The sequence below is a fragment of the Cherax quadricarinatus genome, chromosome 45, assembly GCF_038502225.1.
Source record: "Cherax quadricarinatus isolate ZL_2023a chromosome 45, ASM3850222v1, whole genome shotgun sequence".
NCBI lineage: Eukaryota > Metazoa > Arthropoda > Malacostraca > Decapoda > Parastacidae > Cherax > Cherax quadricarinatus.
Genome location: NC_091336.1, coordinates 23407699 through 23433656, shown reverse-complemented (window position 1 = coordinate 23433656; position 25958 = coordinate 23407699). Strand labels below are relative to the sequence as shown.

General features: G+C 40.8%; 1 protein-coding gene across 2 annotated transcripts in view; it reads left to right on the top strand.

The window, feature by feature from the left end:
* LOC128694892 (protein artichoke) overlaps positions 1–25958 on the top strand; it is an 83526-nt gene that overhangs the window by 56498 nt on the left and 1070 nt on the right. The window contains exons 2-6 of one of the 2 annotated variants that reach the window (XM_053785250.2): positions 10172–13243; positions 13972–14313; positions 16581–16730; positions 18060–18272; positions 20621–25958. The exon at positions 20621–25958 is cut by the window's right edge and continues 1070 nt beyond it. In XM_053785250.2, the coding sequence (XP_053641225.1) occupies positions 10208–13243; positions 13972–14313; positions 16581–16730; positions 18060–18272; positions 20621–20893 (4014 nt within the window). In that variant the 5' untranslated portion in view covers positions 10172–10207 and the 3' untranslated portion in view covers positions 20894–25958. Of the gene's footprint in view, positions 1–10069; positions 13244–13971; positions 14314–16580; positions 16731–18059; positions 18273–20620 lie in introns of those variants that run through there. The other variant, XM_053785251.2, reaches the window with a different exon arrangement.

Sequence of the window (25958 nt, the reverse complement as noted above, 5' to 3'; positions counted from 1 at the left end):
TTATTTGCATATATGTATAATACGTTGTATAGAGGCGACGCAGGATAACATAATAAACTCAATTTGGCTAATTTCCATTAAGGCCTTTGTTAATGCTCAAAAGCATATATATACATGCCATAATATACTCTGCCTCCAAAAGAATTCAAAATAACCAAGAAACATAAATGAAAATTAACTAAATGTTGCCTTATATGATAATCAGATATTAAAAATACACACACACAAAAAAAAAAATAGCTAAATGCTAACTTGTATATCTGATAATAATACAAGTTGAAGAATGAGACACTTGTGCAACATCTGGGAATTTTTACAGAGGAAACATCCCCCCCAGCCAGTAGCTTCTTCAGTCCAATGCAGAGAATAACGAAGGAAGACGAGGAAGAGTTTGAGGTAATCAATCCCTTAGCCTGGAGTTAATGAGTTCAGTCCATCAATCTTAAGAAATATGCAGCGTATGTGGCGTAGGAGGCGGAGTCACTAGTGGAAAAATCCACTAGTTGCACGTAGATCATGTCTATAAAGACATGTTGCACAGGTGTTTCAAATGTTGCACAAATATTTCATTCTTCAACTTTTTGGAATTCTAAATCATTTACATCACATAATAATACAAAACAAATAATTTTATTTTCTCTTTGGTTATGGGTAATTAGGGACTTTGCAGAATATGAAATGTCACCTAATTTTATTATAACTTGTGTACATTCCGATTATTTTTTCTTTAATATAAAGACTGGTCTTGACGTGATCAGCAGCGCTGTGTAACCCTTGAGAGTTTAGCGCTTGGTTTTGATTATAATAATAATTGACGTGATCAGGTAACCAGTTCAATATTGGTTTTGGTTCCTAACCTTCACAGGTTTGTTTACATGACTGAGTTTCAGCTCTTTTGTGTCATCTTTCACTTCGAGCATTACCAAGAAAGCGAAGCAGTGTGGCTTATTTCCACTGGGACTTTTTTTTTTTTTTGTAGAGCCTTCAACACAAGAGGGATGTGAGCGGTCTTACTGTTATTTATAAGGCCAATACTGTCAAAGTAATACACTTGGCTTCACTCCGAGGACAGCGAAAAGTGAGCCTCTGGCTGTACCCTTCTTCAGAACATCACTTCATCTGAGATCATTTATTTCCACGATGACTCGGGTCTGGAACATGTTCGTATAGCATAATATCAACGAAATAAAATCGGTTGATCAAATGAAATTGCTGGCCCACAGATGGTTCCAACTCCATCCTGTTCTCTACTTGTAGGTCTAATAACAATAAAAAAAAGGTTTTTAAATGAGCTGATTTAGGTAACAATTCTTAGCTTATAAATTAAGTTAGGAACCCTTAACCTAGCCCTGTAAAACCCTGTGTAAAAAAAAAGGAGGGGGGAATAGGAAAGAGAGGCATGAAGATGAAAGTGTTCTAGAGAGGGAGAGTGAATATGAGGCAGAATGATAGATTAGGATGTGATGGGGGAGGGGCAATAGAGAGGATTATATTGTCCAGGACAAATTCAGCAAGGACTGATTGGTTCGGTCAGAGACAAAAGAGGTTTCTGAATGGTCTGGGGAGTTTTGTTGTACCTGCCAGTCAGGACTGAGGAGTCTTTTCTCCTGCAGCTCATTAGGAGACTTCAGTTTTATTCTCCCAATATTTACCTTCACTCAGTGAAGAAATACATTAATTATAATGATAAATAACTAATAAAATTCTTATGATTGTATTCATGAGAAAACAAGAGACTTGTGGAAGTCACACTGAATAGGGTTTGTTCCGAGGAAACAGATGAAGGTTTCCACTTGTATTCTTGGCCTCAACGGCAGGGCATCTTAGCAACAAAGTCTTCCATCTCCATTCCCACCTGCTATAATTAAACCAAGTAGTAATTACTGCTAATTAGGACTCATTAGCGCTAAGTGGAATCTTGACTCGCCCAGATAAAAAAAAATATATATATAAAAGAATGGAGAGAATTTATTTTGGTTCCTATCTTTTTCAGCGTTGGAAGAAGACTGGCTTGTTTGTGGCTGAGTGGGTGAGTACCTGTTGTGCTTGCTACCTAATACATTCTCTCTCTCTTTCTCTCTCATTCTGGTGTGTGGTGGGATGAGTTTGTAGGGGTGTGGGGGATGTGATTGTATGGTGGGGGATGTGAGTTTGTCTGGAGGGGTGTGGGGAATATGTGTTTGGCAGGTGGCTGAAAGCCACCTGCCTGAAAGCTGGCTAACTTGGACCGAAAAAAAAGAAAAAAAAAAAACACGTCTAGCGTTAGCTGGGAGCCGAGGTATTGGACCAGTGCGGTGCGGTGGTAGAGCACTGCGTACCTTGTTCCGAGGTGCGTAGGTTCGAATCTCCTTCGACCTGAGATTATATATATATATATATATATATATATATATATATATATATATATATATATATATATATATATATTTTTATTTTTATATTATTATCACACCGGCCGATTCCCACCAAGGCAGGGTGGCCCGAAAAAGAAAAACTTTCACCATCATTCACTCCATCACTGTCTTGCCAGAAGGGTGCTTTACACTACAGTTTTTAAACTGCAACATTAACACCCCTCCTTCAGAGTGCAGGCACTGTACTTCCCATCTCCAGGACTCAAGTCCGGCCTGCCGGTTTCCCTGAATCCCTTCATAAATGTTACTTTGCTCACACTCCAACAGCACGTCAAGTATTAAAAACCATTTGTCTCCATTCACTCCTATCAAACACGCTCACGCATGCCTGCTGGAAGTCCAAGCCCCTCGCACACAAAACCTCCTTTACCCCCTCCCTCCAACCCTTCCTAGGCCGACCCCTACCCCGCCTTCCTTCCACTACAGACTGATACACTCTTGAAGTCATTCTGTTTCGCTCCATTCTCTCTACATGTCCGAACCACCTCAACAACCCTTCCTCAGCCCTCTGGACAACAGTTTTGGTAATCCCGCACCTCCTCCTAACTTCCAAACTACGAATTCTCTGCATTATATTCACACCACACATTGCCCTCAGACATGACATCTCCACTGCCTCCAGCCTTCTCCTCGCTGCAACATTCATCACCCACGCTTCACACCCATATAAGAGCGTTGGTAAAACTATACTCTCATACATTCCCCTCTTTGCCTCCAAGGACAAAGTTCTTTGTCTCCACAGACTCCTAAGTGCACCACTCACTCTTTTTCCCTCATCAATTCTATGATTCACCTCATCTTTCATAGACCCATCCGCTGACACGTCCACTCCCAAATATCTGAATACGTTCACCTCCTCCATACTCTCTCCCTCCAATCTGATATTCAATCTTTCATCACCTAATCTTTTTGTTATCCTCATAACCTTACTCTTTCCTGTATTCACCTTTAATTTTCTTCTTTTGCACACCCTACCAAATTCATCCACCAATCTCTGCAACTTCTCTTCAGAATCTCCCAAGAGCACAGTGTCATCAGCAAAGAGCAGCTGTGACAACTCCCACTTTGTGTGTGATTCTTTATCTTTTAACTCCACGCCTCTTGCCAAGACCCTCGCATTTACTTCTCTTACAACCCCATCTATAAATATATTAAACAACCACGGTGACATCACACATCCTTGTCTAAGGCCTACTTTTACTGGGAAAAAATTTCCCTCTTTCCTACATACTCTAACTTGAGCCTCACTATCCTCGTAAAAACTCTTCACTGCTTTCAGTAACCTACCTCCTACACCATACACTTGCAACATCTGCCACATTGCCCCCCTATCCACCCTGTCATACGCCTTTTCCAAATCCATAAATGCCACAAAGACCTCTTTAGCCTTATCTAAATACTGTTCACTTATATGTTTCACTGTAAACACCTGGTCCACACACCCCCTACCTTTCCTAAAGCCTCCTTGTTCATCTGCTATCCTATTCTCCGTCTTACTCTTAATTCTTTCAATTATAACTCTACCATACACTTTACCAGGTACACTCAACAGACTTATCCCCCTATAATTTTTGCACTCTCTTTTATCCCCTTTGCCTTTATACAAAGGAACTATGCATGCTCTCTGCCAATCCCTAGGTACCTTACCCTCTTCCATACATTTATTAAATAATTGCACCAACCACTCCAAAACTATATCCCCACCTGCTTTTAACATTTCTATCTTTATCCCATCAATCCCGGCTGCCTTACCCCCCTTTCATTTTACCTACTGCCTCACGAACTTCCCCCACACTCACAACTGGCTCTTCCTCACTCCTACAAGATGTTATTCCTCCTTGCCCTATACACGAAATCACAGCTTCCCTATCTTCATCAACATTTAACAATTCCTCAAAATATTCCTTCCATCTTCCCAATACCTCTAACTCTCCATTTAATAACTCTCCTCTCCTATTTTTAACTGACAAATCCATTTGTTCTCTAGGCTTTCTTAACTTGTTAATCTCACTCCAAAACTTTTTCTTATTTTCAACAAAATTTGTTGATAACATCTCACCCACTCTCTCATTTGCTCTCTTTTTACATTGCTTCACCACTCTCTTAACTTCTCTCTTTTTCTCCATATACTCTTCCCTCCTTGCATCACTTCTACTTTGTAAAAACTTCTCATATGCTAACTTTTTCTCCCTTACTACTCTCTTTACATCATCATTCCACCAATCGCTCCTCTTCCCTCCTGCACCCACTTTCCTGTAACCACAAACTTCTGCTGAACACTCTAACACTACATTTTTAAACCTACCCCATACCTCTTCGACCCCATTGCCTATGCTCTCATTAGCCCATCTATCCTCCAATAGCTGTTTATATCTTACCCTAACTGCCTCCTCTTTTAGTTTATAAACCTTCACCTCTCTCTTCCCTGATGCTTCTATTCTCCTTGTATCCCATCTACCTTTTACTCTCAGTGTAGCTACAACTAGAAAGTGATCTGATATATCTGTGGCCCCTCTATAAACATGTACATCCTGAAGTCTACTCAACAGTCTTTTATCTACCAATACATAATCCAACAAACTACTGTCATTTCGCCCTACATCATATCGTGTATACTTATTTATCCTCTTTTTCTTAAAATATGTATTACCTATAACTAAACCCCTTTCTATACAAAGTTCAATCAAAGGGCTCCCATTATCATTTACACCTGGCACCCCAAACTTACCTACCACACCCTCTCTAAAAGTTTCTCCTACTTTAGCATTCAAGTCCCCTACCACAATTACTCTCTCACTTGGTTCAAAGGCTCCTATACATTCACTTAACATCTCCCAAAATCTCTCTCTCTCCTCTGCATTCCTCTCTTCTCCAGGTGCATACACGCTTATTATGACCCACTTCTCGCATCCAACCTTTACTTTAATCCACATAATTCTTGAATTTACACATTCATATTCTCTTTTCTCCTTCCATAACTGATCATTTAACATTACTGCTACCCCTTCCTTTGCTCTAACTCTCTCAGAGTACAGAATAACAAGTCATCATTTAACTATTGTGTCCTTCTTTGCCACACAGATGATGAAACCAAATGCTGAAGTATGTGGCTAGCCCTATACTCACTATTTGAAAACTATGTGCTTAACTGACCACTTATTTAATAATATGAAGATAGTATAATAAACTATGTAACATGTCACGGTATTTTATTAATGAAAATAAGATACCAGATATATTAAGCAAATTTCCTAAATTTGCTTGTAATATATAAGTGAACTGTAGATATAAATCTAGATGTACACCTGTTAACCGTTTTGGGGCCTAGCTCCTGGGCCTTTTGTGTATCCTTATGCTCTTGCACTACCGTCCACAGGATGGATATGGGGTGCACAATAATCTAGCCACTTCGGTGGCAAAATCTAAATCTAATCAAGTGTCAAAGAGCTAGTGAAGTCGGTCTATAAAGGAAGACCATTACTAAGTAACAGTTGAAAGTGGTTGGTTATCTTTTATCCGCTCCTTCCTCCTCCTCCTTCCCCTCACACCTCTTTCACCCATTTCCTTCCATCCCTTTCTTCTTCCTACACCTCTTTAAAAGGGTTCTGGCCATAGCTCGCTTCGCTTCGGAGAGACGCGTTGCAACAAGCTTAAATTGGGACAACGTTTCGCTCTGTGCAAAACTAAACGTTACCAATATAAAATCTTGTTTGTCTGGCTACGAAGTCGAAGAGAAGCAGGGAACCAGGTCTCGATCCCTCAAGTACAAATCAGAGTTCAGATCAGTAAATGCACACAACAGGAATAAAATAGGAGGAAGCTAGGGGAATGATGATGAACCACGCCCTCTCCTTCCTAGTATTAAACTTGCTTAAGCCTCTCTCACCTCTCCAATTCTCCAAGAACAGTATGACACTAAAGGATTTTGTGTTTCAACACGGTCATAACAATAATACCTGGAGTATTCCTGGAGAGGGTTTCGGGGGTCAAGGCCCCCGCGGCCCGGTCTCTGACCAGTCCTCATGGTGGATCAGGGTTTGATCAACCAGGCTGTTACTGCTGGCCGCACGCAACCCAACGTACGAACCACAGCCCGGCTGGTCAGGTACTGACTTTAGGTGCCTGTCCAGCGCCTTCTTGAAGACAGCCAGGGGTCTATTAGTAATCCTCCTTATGTATGGTAGGAGGCAGTTGAACAGTCTTGGGCCCCTGACACTGTGTTGTCTCTTATCCTGTTAGTGGCAGCCCTTTTTTCCACTGGTGGGGGGGGATGTTGCATCGTCTGCCGAGTCAAATAATAATAGAATAATATGAGGCTACCAGATTACAACCGAATCATGTTCAGAAAAAGGTAAAAAGAGGCAGAGTGTAGAGAAGATGTCATAAAATGTGGTAGGAAACAGGAAAGAGTTAGTCGAGGTGGTGGAAGCCAACTCCATACACTCTTGCTAACGATTCAAATAACATCAGATGCCTGAGAGAGGTGGTTAGGGGAGTGAGGGAGGGATAGGGAGAAGGCAGAGGGATGGAGAGAGGATGGATGTTCATTTAACAGGAGGGAGGGGAAGAGCAGAATGGGTGAGTCCAGAGGGTGAAGCAGGGAAGCTAGGGTGAGTGAGAGGGGATAGGGAGAGAGGGGAGAGTTCATGTGACAAGGATTCGCGATGGGGAATCAACAAAGGGGACTTGTTTATTTGTTTTCGGATGTTCTTAGAGGATAAGGGGAAATAGGGAGGGATAAGGGGAAATTGGGAGGGTGTAGAGGGGACGTTAAGGGATGTATTTGTTTGTATATACACAGCAAACAAAGATTCAACCGCAGTGTGTTTCTGCTCTATTATTCAATATATATGTCGTGCCGAATAGGTAAAACTGGTCAATTAGCAAGAACTCATTTAAAATTAAGTCCTTTCCATATCTTAATCCAACTAAAGTTTACAATAATTTGATAATAAACAATGAAATACATATTTTTGGTTAGGTTCAGAATAATTTTTGCAAAATTATTTCATACACAAATTTTCGCTTGCCTTATTCGGCAAGAAGAACATTGCTATTTAAGCCAAAATCGCAAGTTTTACCTGTTCGGCAAGACATAAATACAAATCTAAACTCAGCCTAAGCTAAATTAACTAAAACAAAATTAACGAATTAAATAGGAATTTAAAAATTTGATAATATTCTGAAAATGGCGATGACTGCCATGTCAAAAAAAAAAATAATTAAGAAAAATGAGAATAAACAGCAGGAACGTTGAATTTTTCAAACAATCGTTTTATTAATAAAACGATTTACTCATTTATATTGTATAATACAATATAAGCTATTCATACATAATCATAAAAGTAAAATATCATTATAGACAAGACTTGATAGAGCGTTGTATTATTTAAAGACTTGGACGAGTAACTGCCCCGTTATTCCACACGAAAATAAATTGTTGAAACAGTGATGAGGCTTTAATATGCATTATTATTATTATTATTATTATTATTATTATTATTATTATTATTATTATAATCATGGGGAGCTCTAATCCCGTAGGATAAACAGCGCATGGGGGGGGGGGTGGAAGGTATTCAGGCTCATCTCAGGGAACTGGAGCACAGGTCCAGTTCTCTAGATCAAGAACCCCTCACCAGCGTCAAGGAACCTCCCTTGAAGGGCCTTAATATGTAGTAGATATCGAAGAAGGAAACTCTTCGCGTTTTGAATTCCATTCAATTAATAACCCAGGGTAAGCAAAAACAGTTAGTAATATGGCATATTTTTATTTTGGTTCCTGAGTCCTCTTACCTGATTGCGATTCACACAACAGTCTAATAGGTACCTATTTACTGCTAGGTAAATAGGTACCTATTGGTACATGCATCTTTCTCTTTCCCAAGTATTGAGCCTGGGTGAGGCAGAATGTATGGACGAAAAAGATTTTGTTCTTACACCCGGTGCTCATGTTTACCAGGCTGGAACTCTCTCACTATCAGCATCTGACCTAATGTCAGGTTGGATAAACAGAGGTACCTAGAAGGGAGAACAGCCAAAGCGTTTTCCGCCTACGGAAGCTTCATTGTTTAAGGAATGACTGGAGAGTCACTACTCAGTTCTCAGTGGCAGGGGGATTTAAATAGGATATCCCGACACCGTCGTTTTAAGCTAAACTGATTCGAGGGTGGAATCAACTCTCTTTTAAATACAATCAGAGAGAGTATAAGAAGAAGAGAACTTAGAAACTGGGCTACGATTAATGATACATTATTATAACTCATCGGGAATGAGGTAATCAGTCTTCGTTTGAAGAAAGGAAAAGTAGTTTCAGTTCGGAAGCACTTCACCGGTGAAGTGAAACGAACAATTTTTAACGTGCTTTTGTGACTAGGGTTGATGATTTATGTTATTGTTCTTTTGATGTGACTCGTGATTAGGGGGTTTTAATTTCGATGTCAGGCTCACCTAATAGTCGGTGGTAGTAGCAAATAATTTATACTTTAAATATATACTGACGGCCACCCTGGCCTGATGCATGCCAGGTTCGAGTACCCGTTTATTCTCTGTTCATTTTCTCATAGTCGCTCATTACGACTTATGTTCAGTGAGTGAGTGTGTGTGTATAATTATATATACACTGGTAATACAGTATTCATAACAAGGAAACTGGCGTTATAACATTCTTAACAAGTTTGTTGAAAAGACAATATTGACAGCGTTACTATGTTTTACAATATCACCTTCATTGTCTTGAGAATCAACATTTCTGAGGAGAGGGAGCAGAAAGAAAGAGTTGGGAAAGGAGAGGGAGAGGGACAGGAAAGAGTAAAGACATGGAGAAATGTCAGTGGAAGAGAAGTGGTCAGAGGTAAACAGGTGTGTCTGGATGCTGCCTGTTGAGTCAACACAGTTCTGGTGTTGATGTTGGAGGAAGAAGAGAAGGGAGAAGAAGAGAGGGGGGAAAAGGGAAGGAAAGGAGATAAAGAAGAAAATGGGAAAGGAAGGAAAGAAGGTGAGATTACATACCACTACTCACTTCCTAACTCACCATGCACATTACACAAGCACGCCCTCCATACACATTCTCTAAACACACACACACACACACACACACACACGCACACACACACACACACACACACACACACACACACACACACACACACACCACCCTGCTTGGAGAGCCATAATAAATGGCTAAACTTTTGTCTTCATACGTCACATTCCTGAGACCTAAAAATTTATTCTCAGATATAACTTTCCCCCGGCTTAAATTTATACTTATAAACACAAAATAAATTCGAAAATAAAAGCTAATTTAAAATATCGCAAATATATTTGCTGCATTAATATTATCATTTCATTCAAAATGTATATTTTTAATTATCGTTTGTTGTTTATATTACAAGTCTTTTTATGGGTAATTACTTCTTTTTTTTGACACAAAAATTCGGTTGGTGTATCTTTGGATCTCTCAAAAGGGAGGACAAGACGACTCATTATTAAAGTGGTAAAGAAACAGTAAAGTAAGATAACTTATTAGTGAAATGAGTTTCATACACTCATAAACATACACACTCATACACATACAAATGCCTACCCCCTTCCCCTCCACCCCCCCACACACACTAAACCTGTGGTTATACATTTAGTATTTAATCTCTCTCTTTGGTTATAGGATTAGAATTTATTGATTCTGTGGATGCATGCTCAATATTTAACGTCTCTGTACCAGTAGGTTCGGTACTAAATGTCTCTCTCTCCGATTGCAGGTTCGGAATGACTGGCAGGTGAGAGGAAGACCCAGCATGGACTGGGAGCAGTTGGCCGTCTTGCTGACGGTGTGGGCAGCAGGTGGGTGGCTGGCGGCGGCCGGTGAGCAGGTAACTAGCACCGTCTGCCCGACCTGGGAGGAGAACCCCTGGTGTCCCTGCTACCACTTCGACGATGGTGTCTTCCTAGAGTGTCCCGCGGTGTCCCTGGGAACGGTGGCCAAGGTCTTGGGACTGGTCAGGCGTCCAGTCAAGTCTCTTAGTATCTACGACCTGGACACAAACGTGACGTCTCTAATGCCAGGCATCTTCACCAAGAGTGCTGGAATTTCCAGTTTGCAGATCTCGCATTCCAGTATACAGAATATTGCGGATGGCAGCTTCCGGGGGCTAGAAAAATCCCTACAGAGTTTGACGATCATGCACAGTCAGCTCTCTTCTGTACCCCAGGCGGCACTGCAGAAGCTCTCCAGGTTAAGGTCCTTAGACCTGGAATCAAATAACATAACAGAGCTGCAAAGTTATAGTTTTTTTAACATGAAATTATTAACTCTTAACCTTAAAGGAAATGGAATAAAATTAATATCAGAATACGCCTTCGATGGACTAGAAGAAAGTTTAGAAGAGTTAAATCTAATGAACAACAAACTCAAACAGCTTCCAATTCCAGCCTTGCGGCGGCTTAGCAAATTACGAACGCTGAAGGCCACCTGGAATCATATTTCAGATGTGGTAAGTGACGGGTATTCTCGCCTTCCAGCGCTGCATGTGCTGGATCTGAGCAGCAACCACTTCAGTGAACTCAACAGCAACACCCTGGCCACCATGCCCGCTCTAGTGTCCCTCTCGGTGTATATGAACGATATCTCCCACATCGCAGGGGATACATTCATCCAGAACCCGAGTCTCAGGTCCCTCTACCTCAGTCATAACAATATCCTGACACTATCTTCTGAGACTTTCTCCTACTCGATGAACATTCGAGTGATAGACCTTGGTGAAAACCACCTTCATGCGATTGAGGATGGCTTGTTCAGCAATCTTCCAGAGCTGCAAGAAGTATTTTTGAACAACAACAACATACTGAAGATCAGTAATGAAACCTTCGCCAACTCGACCAAGATCACCGTTCTCTATCTCCAGAATAACGAGATTCATTCCATAGAGAGTGGGGCATTTGCCAACATGGAATTACTCTTCAATCTCCAGCTCAGTTCCAACAACCTTGAGGAGATCCCAGCTGGGCTCTTCTGCAACACTCGAGTACTAAATTCTCTGAGTTTAGATGACAACAGAATCACATTGCTGGCAAATGGTACCTTCAGTCATCTTGCTGAGCTTAGGGAGCTCAGATTACAGAATAACAGACTCACTAAAATAGAAAGAGAAGTGTTCTCCCCGCTCCCAAATCTCCTTGAGCTGCATTTACAAAATAATCACATAGAAGTCATAGCAAAAGAAGCTTTCTCCTCGCTAGAAAATCTGCAGCACTTAAATATGGAAGGTAACCGGTTGATAGAAGTCCCTGATGCTTTAAGCCGGTACCCTGCTAATCTAATAACACTTAATCTGTCCAAAAATCAAATAAAACATATTCACGCTGATGCATTTAGGGGACAAAACAAACTAGAAATCTTCTGGATGAACGACAATAACATCACAACGCTCTTGAATATTTTGCTCAGGGATCTGTCTTCCCTACAGGAGCTATACCTTGAAAATAACCAGATCAACAACATCCAAGATAAATGTTTTAAGGATATTAAGAAGTTAGAGCATCTTTCCTTATCCAACAACCAGATGCAGCATGTTAGTTCGTTACTCTTCGAGGGTCTATCCTCACTGGAGAATCTCCACATGGATAACAACAAGATAATGGACATAGAACCACAAACTTTCCAAAAGCTGAAAAAGCTGAAAGAACTCGACCTGTCTAACAATCAGATCTTTGTCATTCGGAGATACATGTTTGAAGGGACGATCCCCATCAGAACTCTAAACTTGATGGGTTCCATGATTAATGAGATCGATTCAGATGCTTTCAGCGATTTACTGTATCTTGAAAACCTCAATTTGCAAAGGAACATGCTAACCCACCTCAACAGGCTGTTCCTCAACGTGCGAAGCATTAGGAATCTCAATCTAGCAGATAATAAATTTGAAAATATAGAAGAAGACTCGCTCTATAGTCTACCCAATATGGACACTTTGGATATGAGTGGCTGTGGGCTTACAAAGCTCCCACCTCATTTATTGGCAGAGGCATCAGAGCTCAGATCTCTCAATCTGGCTAAGAACAACTTTAGGGCTCTTACGGCTGCACTCTTCCAAAAGATGCGAGGCCTGCGAGAGGTGGATCTTTCCTATAATAATTTGACCAACGGAATTATCACTTCATTAGAGGGTCTTACGAAACTTGAAGTGCTAAAACTTAATGGTAATCCTCTAGATGAATTAATTAATTCTTTGAAGGAGATGGTAGGACTACGAGAGATCTACTTATCAGAAGCAAAGCTTAGACGCATGGACAATACAGTCTTCAACAAATTAAAACACTTGAAACACCTCGACCTTTCAAACAATAGCCTAACGGATCTCCCGCCTGGAATCTTTGCTAACTTGAGCATCGAACAACTCAACCTAGCAGACAATCTCTTTAAGCAGATCCCCAACGCCATGTTCCTGGATGGAATGCCGGTGTTGCGGGTCCTAAATATGTCTGGCAATCCTTTAGAGCGCGTTACAGGGCCTCTGGTTGCTGGAGGACCGCCCCTGGCCGTTCTTGAAGAGTTGGAGGCTGCCAGAACCAACCTGACGCTGCTAACAAGCCATGACCTGTTGCTCACTCCCAATCTCCGCAGTCTTAACCTTGAGCATGCAGCCATAGCTAAGATCTCCCCCGGAGGGTTCCGGAACCTGACGCAACTAACGCATCTTAACCTCGCCTTCAACCGTCTCGAGATTATGCCAAGGGAGAGACTTCGAGGCCTCAAATCTCTCACGCATCTCAACCTGACGGGAAACAGTCTCAAGAAGCTTGATCAGCTGCCCTCTGGATCAAATTCCTTGAAAGTGAGTAATTATCTGGTCCCGCCTGGTCGCATGCCAAAGATGGCTTAAAATACGTTCAAGCGTCGATCAGAGTTTTGAAAGTTTTGAAAGCCCTTGAACATAATTACCTTCAACAGACGATGATTCCTGACGTTTCATTAATAATGAATTTTGTATTAGGATCATAAAGTTGATTTATGATAACTCCATTCACATTTTGTTTTTCTTTCTATAGTTGCTATCCACTGCCTGGATTTCTTTTCGGTAAATGGAAGGTAGTCATCAGATTAGATTTTGTGCCCAGAAATTGGGTTTCCTACATTTTCAGTGCTGATATTACGATTTAAAAAAACGAGCGTTTTAAGGTAAGCAGATTCTCCATAAATTTTTGCTGTTGGGTCCTTTGCAAGATAAGGATTCTTTTTTGTTCAGATATCGTCACTCCTGTCAACCTCTGCTGAGAAGCTTGTCTTTCACTGAAGGTAGGTTCTGCCTTTCTATATGAAAAAGACATGTGCAGAGAAAACAATATTTTATACAGATGACATTTCCCTCTAAGCAGGTCTTTATCAATTGTCAACCGTCATCTGTAAATAAAGATTTGCTCTGCATATATTGACCTTTTACCATATTTGACGGTAAGTCTTACTTTCTAACAGCTTTTTCTGTGATAATTTTTTTCTCTTCTCTCTTCTTTCCCGTCATCTGGTAATCCTGAGAACCCACTCACTTTCCCTTGCCTCTTGCAGGTATTAGACGCCTCGGCTAACATGCTGACAGAGCTCACAGAGTCGACCTTCAAACACGGCGGTGGAGTCGAAAAACTGGCTCTGGCGTCGAACTGGATCACAACCATCCACCCTCGAGCATTTGTGCCACTCAACAGCCTACGCCACCTCGATCTGTCCAACAACTACCTGGAAGGGCTGAGCACTCTCTCTCTGGAAGCCATTGAGAGGAGCCTGGAAACCCTCAAACTGGGAGGGAACCCCTGGAACTGTGGCTGTGAAGTGAGTGAACTGTGGTCGTGGCTTCAAGATCACCTCTCATACGTGGCTGATCCTGCTGCTCTCGACTGTGATATGCCCAAGGTGAGAATGCTATATGAGAGTGCCCTTTGTTATTGATATTATTGGTATTATGAAATAGGGGAGAACCTTGTGATAAAGTGTTAGATTATAGAACTATTGGTTAAAGCCTCCCATTAAATTAATTCCAACTCTAGAACTTTTTCTCTTGAGCATTTCCTTCAGTTTTTATCTTTATAGCTTTATTAGCTCCAATCCCCCCAAAAATAGGTACGATTAACATTTATCTTAGTTGATTCGAGTATATATTATTATTATTATTATTATTAAGAAGCGCTAAACCTATGAGGGTCATATAGAGCCAGCAGGAAAGCAACCCCTTGAAGGGTTATAATCCCATACGGTTGAGAAGCCTGTTTATTCTTTTCCTCCTTCAAGAACATCCTCTTTTAAGAACATAAGAACATCCTCTCGATGTTAAATCTTTGCCGCAATAACACACACTGAACACACAATATTTTTGTAGCACAAAGAGCTGCTTTTATTTATTATTCTGAGCTCCAAGTAAGAATAAATATAAATTTTGTGCAAATAGGAAAAGGAATATTCATTAAAGATTCCAAAATATATTGCAAACAAAATAAAAATGTCGAAATATACTGCAGACAAGGTAGCATAATATAGGAACGATTGCTGCTTAGAAAGTGAGTGAATTATAAATTTAATTTGGAGTTTTAGTTTAACAGTTCTCTTATTAAAACTTGATCCACGAGGTCATCAAAAATGTCATCATTGGATATCTGCCCCGAAACCACATTTGACAAGTTTTGGAAGTTTGAGAGCACTTCAAACTTGTCTGTCACTTCTGCGAAAGTCAGCAATCTTTCCTGAAGCGATGAGATAACAGCATCCACAATCCTAAAGTAGTTAGGTAAGACACATATGCAACAGTTAGGTATCTTTATTTCGAAACGTTTCGCCTACACAGTAGGCTTCTTCAGTCGAGTACAGAAAAGTTGATAGAAGCAGAAGATACTTGAAGACGATGTAATCAGTCCATCACCCTTAAAGTTTTGAGGTGGTCAGTCCCTCAGTCTGGAGAAGAGCATTGTTCCATGGAATGAAACAATATGGAGATGAAGTGACAGGATGGAGCACTTATATAGCGCCAAGAGGTGAGACGTAGGTCACTAGAAGAGGTAAGAACTCAGATGCTGGGAGGTCAGGTCCCTCTCAAATCCAGCCGTTCTCACTAGTATAGGTTGTCGAAGTTGATTGTAGGTCTGTACCAAGATACCCTTGTGTTGCAGTGTCTGACAGATTGAACATTAAAATGGTATAAAATACCGATAGGTTGTTAGGTAAGACACATATGCAACAGTTAGGTATCTTTATTTCGAAACGTTTCGCCTACACAGTAGGCTTCTTCAGTCGAGTACAGAAAAGTTGATAGAAGCAGAAGATACTTGAAGACGATGTAATCAGTCCATCACCCTTAAAGTTTTGATGTTCAATCTGTCAGACACTGCAACACAAGGGTATCTTGGTACAGACCTACAATCAACTTCGACAACCTTTACTAGTGAGAACGGCTGGATTTGAGAGGGACCTGACCTCCCAGCATCTGAGTTCTTACCTCTTCTAGTGACCTACGTCTCACCTCTTGGCGCTATATAAGTGCTCCATCCTGTCACTTCATCTCCATATTGTTTCATTCCATGGAACAATGCTCTTCTCCAGACTGAGGGACTGACCACCTCAAAACTTTAAGGGTGATGGACTGATTACATCGTCTTCAAGTATCTTCTGCTTCTATCAACTTTTCTGTACTCGACTGAAGAAGCCTACTGTGTAGGCGAAGCGTTTCGAAATAAAGATACCTAACTGTTGCATGTGTGTCTTACCTAACAACCTGTCGGTATTTTATACCATTTTAATGTTCAATCCTAAAGTAGAAGCACCGGAACATGTTTGCGGGAAAAACTAAAACCGAACATGCCACCAGCTGGCGTCCTAGGCTGCTCATGCTCAGGACCGCCACTGCCTGACTTATTTACGTATATATAAGGGCTTCCCTCCTGCTACAATTATATTTTTTACTGTTAGGCTGCTATTGTTTTACTACGGTCTAGGAGGTCAATACAAATTTGTACTCTGATTCTTTAGATGCAGGTAACATTCATGATAATTGGAAAGTATAAACACGGAGTAGCGTCGGCTTAATCTCAGTATTTTCTTCCTGTTTGCTTTTTCTTTCGCTTATTTCTGTTTTCGCAACTCTCACTCCCACTGTTCCCCTGTTAGTTTTTTTTCTTCTCTCTTCCATGCAGGCACTGAACGGCCAGTCGTTCCTATTGATGTCGTCGTCGTCGTTCTGCCCTCAGCCGGTGATCCTTCGCCTGGCGATCCAGGATATCCAGAGTCAGTCGCTGCTGGTGTCTTGGCAAGCCTCCAACACCACTTCAGTCTATGGTTTCAAGGTCAGTAACTTGGGGCTTCATCGTCACAATGTTAGGGCTCCATCGTCCTAGCGTTGGTGCTTGAAGCTCGGTATATAAGAGCATCATGTCCGTAGCTTGAACGTGTAGTTAACTATGATAAGGCTTGTGGTTCAGTATGTAAGGTTTCCAAGGTCACGAAACTGTGCTTAAAGGTCATCTTTAATGAGCTTCGGGTGTACAACCTTTTCACCACCAGACAAGAGTATTTTAATCCCTAAAATAGGAGAGTTACATAATCTTTAAAGTAAACAACCTCAGTGTGTATATGTTACAGGTCCAAACTCTGGAAACGAATGAATAACATCATTTGTTATAGAATTAATTTTTTATTTCTTAATTACACATACGCTACTCGGGTCTAATATCTTTAACCATATTTCAAGTCGCTTTATGTATAATTATTTTATGAATTTACATATTACAGAATCGTTTATATATGTTGAAAGCAACACCACATATAACATCGCATTCACCCATGCACTAAACTTTTTTAGCAAACGGGTAATGCCGGAAAAAAATTAACTGATATAAGTGGAATTTACTATTATTTAAAGGCCTTTTAAAGGATCTGAAATATAAAAGCTACATGTTAAATAGTTTCGATTTTGCTGAGTGTCCCCCCCCCTTTCCCAAAATGCTGTTTACATGTTTCTACACAATGTAACTTTAATTATAATCATAAACATTGAAATAGGTCAGAAAAATCACCTCAAACCGGCGTCTCTTTGTAGTCTCGAATTCTTGGATTTGTCTAAGACAAAGGAACATCCGCTCTGTTTCACAATTTGTTTTCTCTGTGGAAAGTTAAATTCAGTTTCTGTCGAATTAGTACTGAGGAATTTCGTGGAAGACTTCAGTACATGTTACTTGCACTAGCAGTTCTTCTGATTTCTCTAATCATTTAGAGATAACCAGTCTCCCTTATTCTGTCTTTCGAATTATCTTCTTTTCTCCCTCCTTCCTTTTCTCTCACCTCCTTCTCTCCCTCTTTTGTTTTTCACCTTACCGTATCATGTTTCTTTCCATTTTCATTATCTCTATTCCTGAAATCATTTACCTCCCATTTTCTAATGTTTCTCTTCACAACTCTTTTCTCTTCTAATCTCCTTTATTTTCCTCTTTATCTTCTTAATTTTCTCTCCCACTTTCTATCTCTCCCATTATCTCCCCTTCTATCTTATTCCTCACCCTTTTGCACTGTCCCCTCCCCCCCCCTAATCCTCTCGATTTCACTTTCTCCTCTCTCCTCTCTCCACTCTCGCCTATTCCCTTTCTCCCCCACTCTCTCTAACCTCTCTCCTCCCCCAGGTGTCGTTTCAGATGACTGCGGGCGACGGGCGTGTATTGGGCGGCCTCAACACCCGCACACTGCCGCCCACTCCCAGGACCTCACAGCTAGAAGGTCTGCGGCCAGGGACCAGCTACCTGGTGTGTGTACAGGGCCTCTCCTCCGCCCTCCGCCCTGTCAGCAGAGCCCGCCCACACACCCACCAAGATGCCCTCACCACCCACCGCCCACCGGTAAAGAGAGCGTAGTATGGCGTAGGTTCACTCGTCACTGCGTAGGATTCCTAGCCTGGCGTAGGATTAATTTGGCAAATTTTCAATCATCACAGGATTACTTAGCTAGGCACAGGTACGCTCGCCTCAGCTACGTATAGATTCGACTGGCGGAGATTCAGTCGAAATGATGGGTCTTCGATTAACATAATGTAATATCGCTTAGCTTGGAGTAGATGACAGCCACTGAATCGACAATACATTAGAGAATACTAGATAATCACAATTTACCTTTCTTACGTCTGGTTTAACCTTTCTCGTAGTTGACCTTTAAATAGCGTGTCAAACCTAAAGTTCAGCTTCTAAACATTAAGAACCGTACTTTACCCGTTAAAAAAAAAAGATTGTGTACATTTTAGTTTATACTGTATAAATGTTCATAAAAATTGTATAACTAATTGTATAGCTTATTGTATTTACATAATGTATTTACATAATTATTTACATAATGTATTTACATATGTTGTGTATCTTTATATGTGTATGCTTCTAGACTGTTGTATTCTGAGCACCTGCAAAAACAGTGATAATGTGTGAGTGTGGTGAAAGTGTTGAATGATGATGAAAGTATTTTCTTTTTGGGGATTTTCTTTCTTTTTTTGGGTCACCCTGCCTCGGTGGGAGACGGCCGACTTGTTGAAAAAAAAAAAAATTACATAATGTATTATATAATGTATTTATTGTATTTATATAATGCATCGTGATACCGGCGAATAATAAAAAAAAACACTTAAAGCGATCATCGACACCATGTCCAGCCCTTCTAGGGTAGGGTAGGTGCCTGAGCCCGAGCATTTAGCTCATGAGACTGTCATTCCCATTTGCCCCCTTGGGGCGGGGATGGCAGACCAGAGAGGCCTAGCTTGTGGCTAGGCCTGGGGACAGTTAGTCCCAAAGATGAGGAGGTACTTGTGCCTCCTCCCATGGGAGACTTAGGTCTCAGACACTCCCAAGACAGGGAGCCAAGGCCGGGCCACGACTTGGAAAATACCCGGGCCGGGTGAATACCGGCGAATCTTTAATAATAATAAGCACTTAAACTTGGATATTGAAGAAATACCCTTAGATCGATATATACCCGAACATTAGGGATCAATATCAACAGCATGTGTGCTGCTCTCTTAAACAGTTCGGTAACTCTGTTGGAAAGGTACTGTCCTGGAGTCATGCCAGACATGGGCTCGAATCTCTGCTTGGATGGGATTTAGATATTTCAGTGGTGTAATGTTAGAGATAAAACGAAAAATAGGTATGGTGGAAAGATAATTAGATGATTAGATGCTCACAGGAGATACGTTACACAAATAACCCGCAAATAGGAGAAGCTTACGACAACGTTTCGGTCCGACTTGGACCATTTTACGTATCACACTAACACACAAAAGTAAGGAGACCAGTATATATAGGAGAGGAGGACAGGGACGGGATAGAGTATGGAAAAAGGAAGTGGAGTACTAGTGGTAAGGGTAATGCTGGTAGTGGAAGTAGATGTAGTAGTGGTTGGTAGGGGGAGTAGTGGTAGACAGAAAAGGGAACGAAGTGAGGTAAGAGCAGTAGTAGTAGTGGTAATAGTTGTAGTAACGGAATAGAAGTGGAGTAAATCTAAGGACAAGAAAAAAGAAGTACTGCAGGACCAGAAACACGGGGGAAAGGGGGGTAGGAAACTGAAGGACAGAACACACCTAGGCAGGAGAATGGACAAAGAAAAATAGGAAAGAAGAAGAGATAGGGAGAGGAGGAGAAGAAAAGATCAAGTCAAAGTCACGAGTGTTCTGAAGTTTGGAGCATTTGATAATGTAATGAGAAAGGAAGACATCTACATAGACCAAGCCACGACTAAGATGCATGTTAGGAAAGTCGTGTATAAGGGATGAGTCAACAAGGCGGGAACCGTGAAGACTAGAAAGAAGGGCAGACAGGTTTAGCAGAGGACCAGTCAGTAGGATGACTGAGATCTCTAACATGACAGGAAAGAGCCTTATTGGTGTCAGTAAGTCTAACAATTCTTTGTGCTTTTAAAGATGATACGTAGTGATAATTATGTAGATATAAAGCGGATAGATAGAAAAGTGAGTGTGTGAGTATGTATTGGCACTCTCTTCCTCCCTATCTTTCTACATTTTCTTCAGCAGCTCGTCAAGGTATTCATTACATCTCTAGGTCCTCCCCTCACCGTCCCTCACTCACCCACCAACAGAAATCCATATCTTTCAGCAAGTAATCCAATTCTTCCTCCTTCAGTCACAGTAAAACTCCCTCCCTCCCTCACCCTTATTAACTCATATTTTCTTCCCTTCCTCCCTTCCCAGGATCTGGACACCAAGTGCACACGAGTAAGAACATTGGAGCAGCCTCAAGCCCAGATCGTCCTCAACAACCGCTTGGCCATTATCATTGGGGTATCGCTGGGCATCATCATCTTCATCGCCGTGGGCACCGTCATCTGCTGCTGCCAATTGTGCAAGAACAAGAGAGAGCCCGTCAAGCCAGATGCCCCTGCTACCCAGGACTACCTCTCTTACAGACACTTCTCCATACCCGGCAACGAAGGGAACTCTTACGAGGGTTATACGGCGTGTTAAGGACGCGCGGACATAGTGAGAGTTTTACATGCGTAATATATGTTATTTTTTTACGAGGTGGATCGGTAAGCTAGCGTGAGGCATCGATCAGATAACAAAAGACTTCACCGAGTGGGTAATTATACGAGACCATTGCAAGGATAATTTTCCTTGACAAGGACATTTTTCTCCTTGAATGTGAAAAACGGAAGTTGGAAGACAAGAATATATGAGTCGTCACGCTCAATGGACAACATTAGCTTCCCAAGACTATATGTCACTCGCCCTCTAAGGCGTCTCTGACAATGTGGGGACTCCAGTTCCTGCGAAGGTATTGTACCGAGTGAGAAGTGTTATTGTGTCAAAGTTATAAACTTAAGGATGTCGCTGAAATGTTATAGGTTGACATGTATATTTAGGCAGATCGCTTTTCTTTTGTTGTCTAGGTGTTTCAGCTTTGAAGGGAGCAATACTATTTCTTACAAAAGCTATTGTGATTTTGGAATTATAAAGCAAAGTTACCCGAACATAGCACAAACGTTGGTCTGATGCTACTAAAGAAGGCGACTCGCCTTAACCAGGAAAGAACATTTAAGACAAGGATCTGGGTCGTCTTCACAGGTTAACAGTGTGAAGCAGAAGCATCGTAAAGGAGACCACTCTCATATATTAAAGGTGGTTACTCAAATTTGCTAAAAGTTACAGAGAACATAGGTTCGTGAAAATTATGTCCATGGAAATCAGCTCTAAGGAGCTCTGATTGGTACCGTGGTGCAAACCTATGTTGTAGATAAATGGTTCGTAGAACCGCGAGTTGATGAATTAGATACATGTTTAACACTTAGGTATCTTTATTGAGAAAATGTTTCGCTACACAGTGGCTTCATCAGTCTAATACAGAGAAGAATGGTGAAGATCAGTAGTAGTTTGATGCACTGTTTACATTGATTTCAGGCCGAGGGACTGATTACCTCAAAGTCCTTCTGATCTTCACCATTCTCTTTGTATTGGACTGATGAAGCCACTGTGCGGCGAAACGTTTTCTCAACAAATATACAAAATGTTGCATGTGTGTCTAATTTATCAAACCTATGTTATTAACTGATAAATGTGTTTTCATTTATTATATTCATTATTAACAGTATCGACACACATTATCATAATTTCGTTACTATGATTAAAATAATATTTATTATTATTATTATTATTATTATTATTATTATTATTATTATTATTATTATTATTGTTATTATCAAGTTCAGGCAATTTATGTTAGATTACAAACAAGCATTTAAGTGAATTTAAAACCAATTCTCAAATCTTATGTCATTTTTTCCACAATTTAAACAAATGCCAACTATCTATATAACCCGATGCACTCCACAACGAATCATATCCATGAATATCTGATATCTTTGGATATATTCATGAATATCTTTGGATATATCCAGCACCAAAACATATCTACGAGTATGTCTGGAAATGAGAATAGGATCACTAGCTTACACACGAAGGTCCTCGCGACTTGTATATATATGTAAAAAATAATATTAGTCGTAAACAAATTCTTGTTGTGTCCTGTGCTCTGGACGTGGCGAAGTGCTTCGTGTTGGGTAAGTGTGACGTTATGCTGCATTTTATACGCGTTACTGGGGTATCAGCTGCTGTAATGTGCCATGCTGACGAGAAAACAGCTTCCGCAGTGCTGCGTGGTGTGGGATGAAGTCACAGCATCCGCTGACTTCATTCCTATGAGCTTTTGACGCAACAACACAAGATTTCTTGAACGCTGCGATATGCCCTGAGGTTATCTAGTGATCCGAGATGATGGTGGGTGAACAGGCTGTTCTCCATGACTGATGTCAAGGTACTCACGCATATATCTTGTTCTCTGGATACATCAACTGACACTGATATTTACACGCTCTCGCACGCGCGCGCGCACACACACGCACACACACACACACACACACACACACACACACACACACACACACACACACACACACACACACACACACACACCTGCAACCACAATTAGGTGAGTACACACACACAGTCATGTGAATGGGCTTGCCATGCATTTAACTAATCCTTTGCTTTGAGCTTAAGACACGCGATCTTCTTAACTGTCATGTCTGGTATTCGCTCTCAGCACCCTCATAGGATGATGAGGCACCAAAACAACAAAATCTACGACCTAACAACGTATACTAGAAGCAGGTTAGGAAGACGAATAAAAAATATATACCACATGGATAACGGAGGAGAGATAACAGAAAAACTAAAACAAATATAGTAGGCAACTGAATTTAGATAAAATATTGCGCAAATACATAGAAAAGGGAAAGAATTTTTTTTGATATATTAGACTTAAATTGAGCGCTAACTCCGTAAGGCTCAGAGTCTAGGGAATGGTAGGCAATTTTTATCCAAGGAAAAGGTGGATAGCTCCAGTTCCTTGAATCAAAAGCCATTCAGAAGAATCAATTAACAATAAGAGGATCGTGATGGGAAAATAACAAGAAGGTAAACAGGAATTAGTTCAGTAAAATCTGATACAAGGAAACAAAATTGCAATGAAAATTTAAAACGGCGTAATTAAAACGTAAGAATAACAATACTATAATCTGACTGGAAAAACAACGTAACGTGAAGCGAAAAATGAAAGCATGAGTGGAAATTTACAGAGCAGTAAGAGGTCGTCTTCAATATCTTACGAGGCTCCAGGTCGTTAATTAAGAATCCAAGTCCCTCCCACGCCATCAACAGGTCGTTCGGAGTCCTCTGGTATTTAGGTCACCATATCATCAGGTCATAGTAAACCAGGGGTTTATATTATTAGATAATATGCAGAAGCTCTCAGGTCCTTCAATTTCCAGGTCTAAAGTTCCCAGGTCATCCTATTACCAGGTGCTCAATTTCCCAGTTTTGAAGCTCCCAGATCCTTAAATTTCTAGGTCTAAACTCTCCAGTTGCTGAAAATCTCAGGTCCTGAAACTCGCAGGTCCTGAAGTTCCCAGGTCTTCCCAAGTCCTTATAGCTCGCAGGGCTTGAAGTTTCCAAGTGCTGAAGTTCCCAAATATTGAATTTTGCAGCCCTATAACTGGCAGGTCATGAAGCTCGCAGGTCTTGAAGCTCCCAAGACCTGAAGCTAGCAGGTCTTGAAGCTCCCAAGACCTGAAGCTAGCAGGTCTTCAGGCTTGCAGGTCTTCAGGCTTGCAGGTCTTCAGGCTTCCAGGCCTTCAGGCTTGCAGGTCTTCAGGCTTCCAGGCCTTCAGGCTTCCAGGTCCTGAAGCCTGACAGGTCCTGAACGAGTGAGTGGCAGCAATTAGTCGGGAGACAGTTTGCCTATTCTAATGCCACTTTTTGACCCCTGGGATAATGAGACCGGCTGTGACGTAGTCTCGGAAGATGAACTAGCCCATCCAATTATGGCTTTTGTGACCCCGTATCGTAAGGTCGAAGATGGTGCAGATGGGAGCTGGTGCTCGAGAAAATCCAATTATAGCTTCTGTGACCACGCATCATAAGGTCGAAGATGGTGCAGATGGGAGCTGGTGCTCGAGGACTTGTTAAAAGATGCAAGTAATTATGAGTTTTATGCTCGTCTGTTATATGGTCGAGAATAGTGTTGGTACAGGAGGTGGTCAACTCCGAACTTACTAATCAAATGATTGAAGTTCCCAGGTGTGGCAAAGTTTAATAGGAAGATATTAAAGGAATGTGTGTTCAAATATCGGCCTTGTGTCTTAACGGCATATGGTCGAAATTTACGGGTATTATATCTAAAGAGAGTTGGGAAGCCTCATTAATTCAGGATCTTTTATCCTTTATTGGGGGAAAAATAAAAATATATAAAGAGTTTTTAGAAAACATTCAATAATGAGCCTTTTTACCTCCTTCCTTAAGGTCGAAATGAGAATTTTAGTTGATACGCTAATTTAACGGCTTTATATCTTCTTGTCGTAAGGTCGAGAATGTGATGGGATTCAAGTGTTTAGGATAATACGAAGAGGTACATAAAAAAAAGCCTAAAGGCTTTCTTACATAGAGCCTAAAGTTGCGTGGCCTTTTCGACCTATTAGAAAAATAAATTCAAGTCATTTTGTTTACTAAAATAAATTCCTAAGTCAGTCAAATCTCAGCTCATCGGTAAATGAGTTAACGAATTGGTCCATCAGTCCCTTAACTAATCACCCAGAAAGCTCAGTAAAAGTATTTGTCTAGCAAATTAATCACTGGTTGTTAAACACATTAACAAATACTTAGGGTATTTGATTATATTTTATGGTATTTTATGGCCTCATATACCTGATTTTCAACAAATTAATAACTCAACTAATCAAGGGAAAAACTGTCCAACTGACTCCAGCAAGTGCCTGATCAGCCTTGTTAACATCAAGAGTCTGATGGATCAGGCGGATCCATCAGACTCTTGATGTCAACAATGTATCAGTGTCTGCCAACACTGATACATTGTTGATAAAATGATGAAAAACTGACACTAAATATTTGCTTCGTAGTCAGAAGTGAGGAAGCGTTTGCTGAGGAACAATATATCCACAATATGAAGCTTAAATCAACAACATGTGCTGGCCAGTCTTAAAACAATATAAAGATCAAATTATATAATGGTTGTACTATTGTACCTGGAAGAATGAGCATTGGTAGAGTCCACAAATAACTTGTACTTTCAAGGCGAAAGTTTGAGCGACTTTTCGGTCGGACTCGGACCATTATCAAGACGCAAGTTTCCTCTCCTAAGGGTGGAAAATTTGCCAGTTGTTCCAACCACGGTATTATGACTTTATTATTTGTAAAGACATATTACGTGCAGAGCAAATTTGTATTTACAGACGATGATTTTTCCTAAGAAGAGCTTTATCAAGTCTTATTACAGCTGCAGTTAGAGAATAACTTCTCTAAATGAAAGTTTGTATTTAACACCTCATTACCAATTTTGTCAACACACCTTACTACCGGAATTGACCATTTTGACTTTTAGTCAATAGGAAAAAATGTTCTACGGGCAACTTTGAAAAGAGCAGCTAGTGATCTGCAATTGGTAAAGCTGAAATATTAT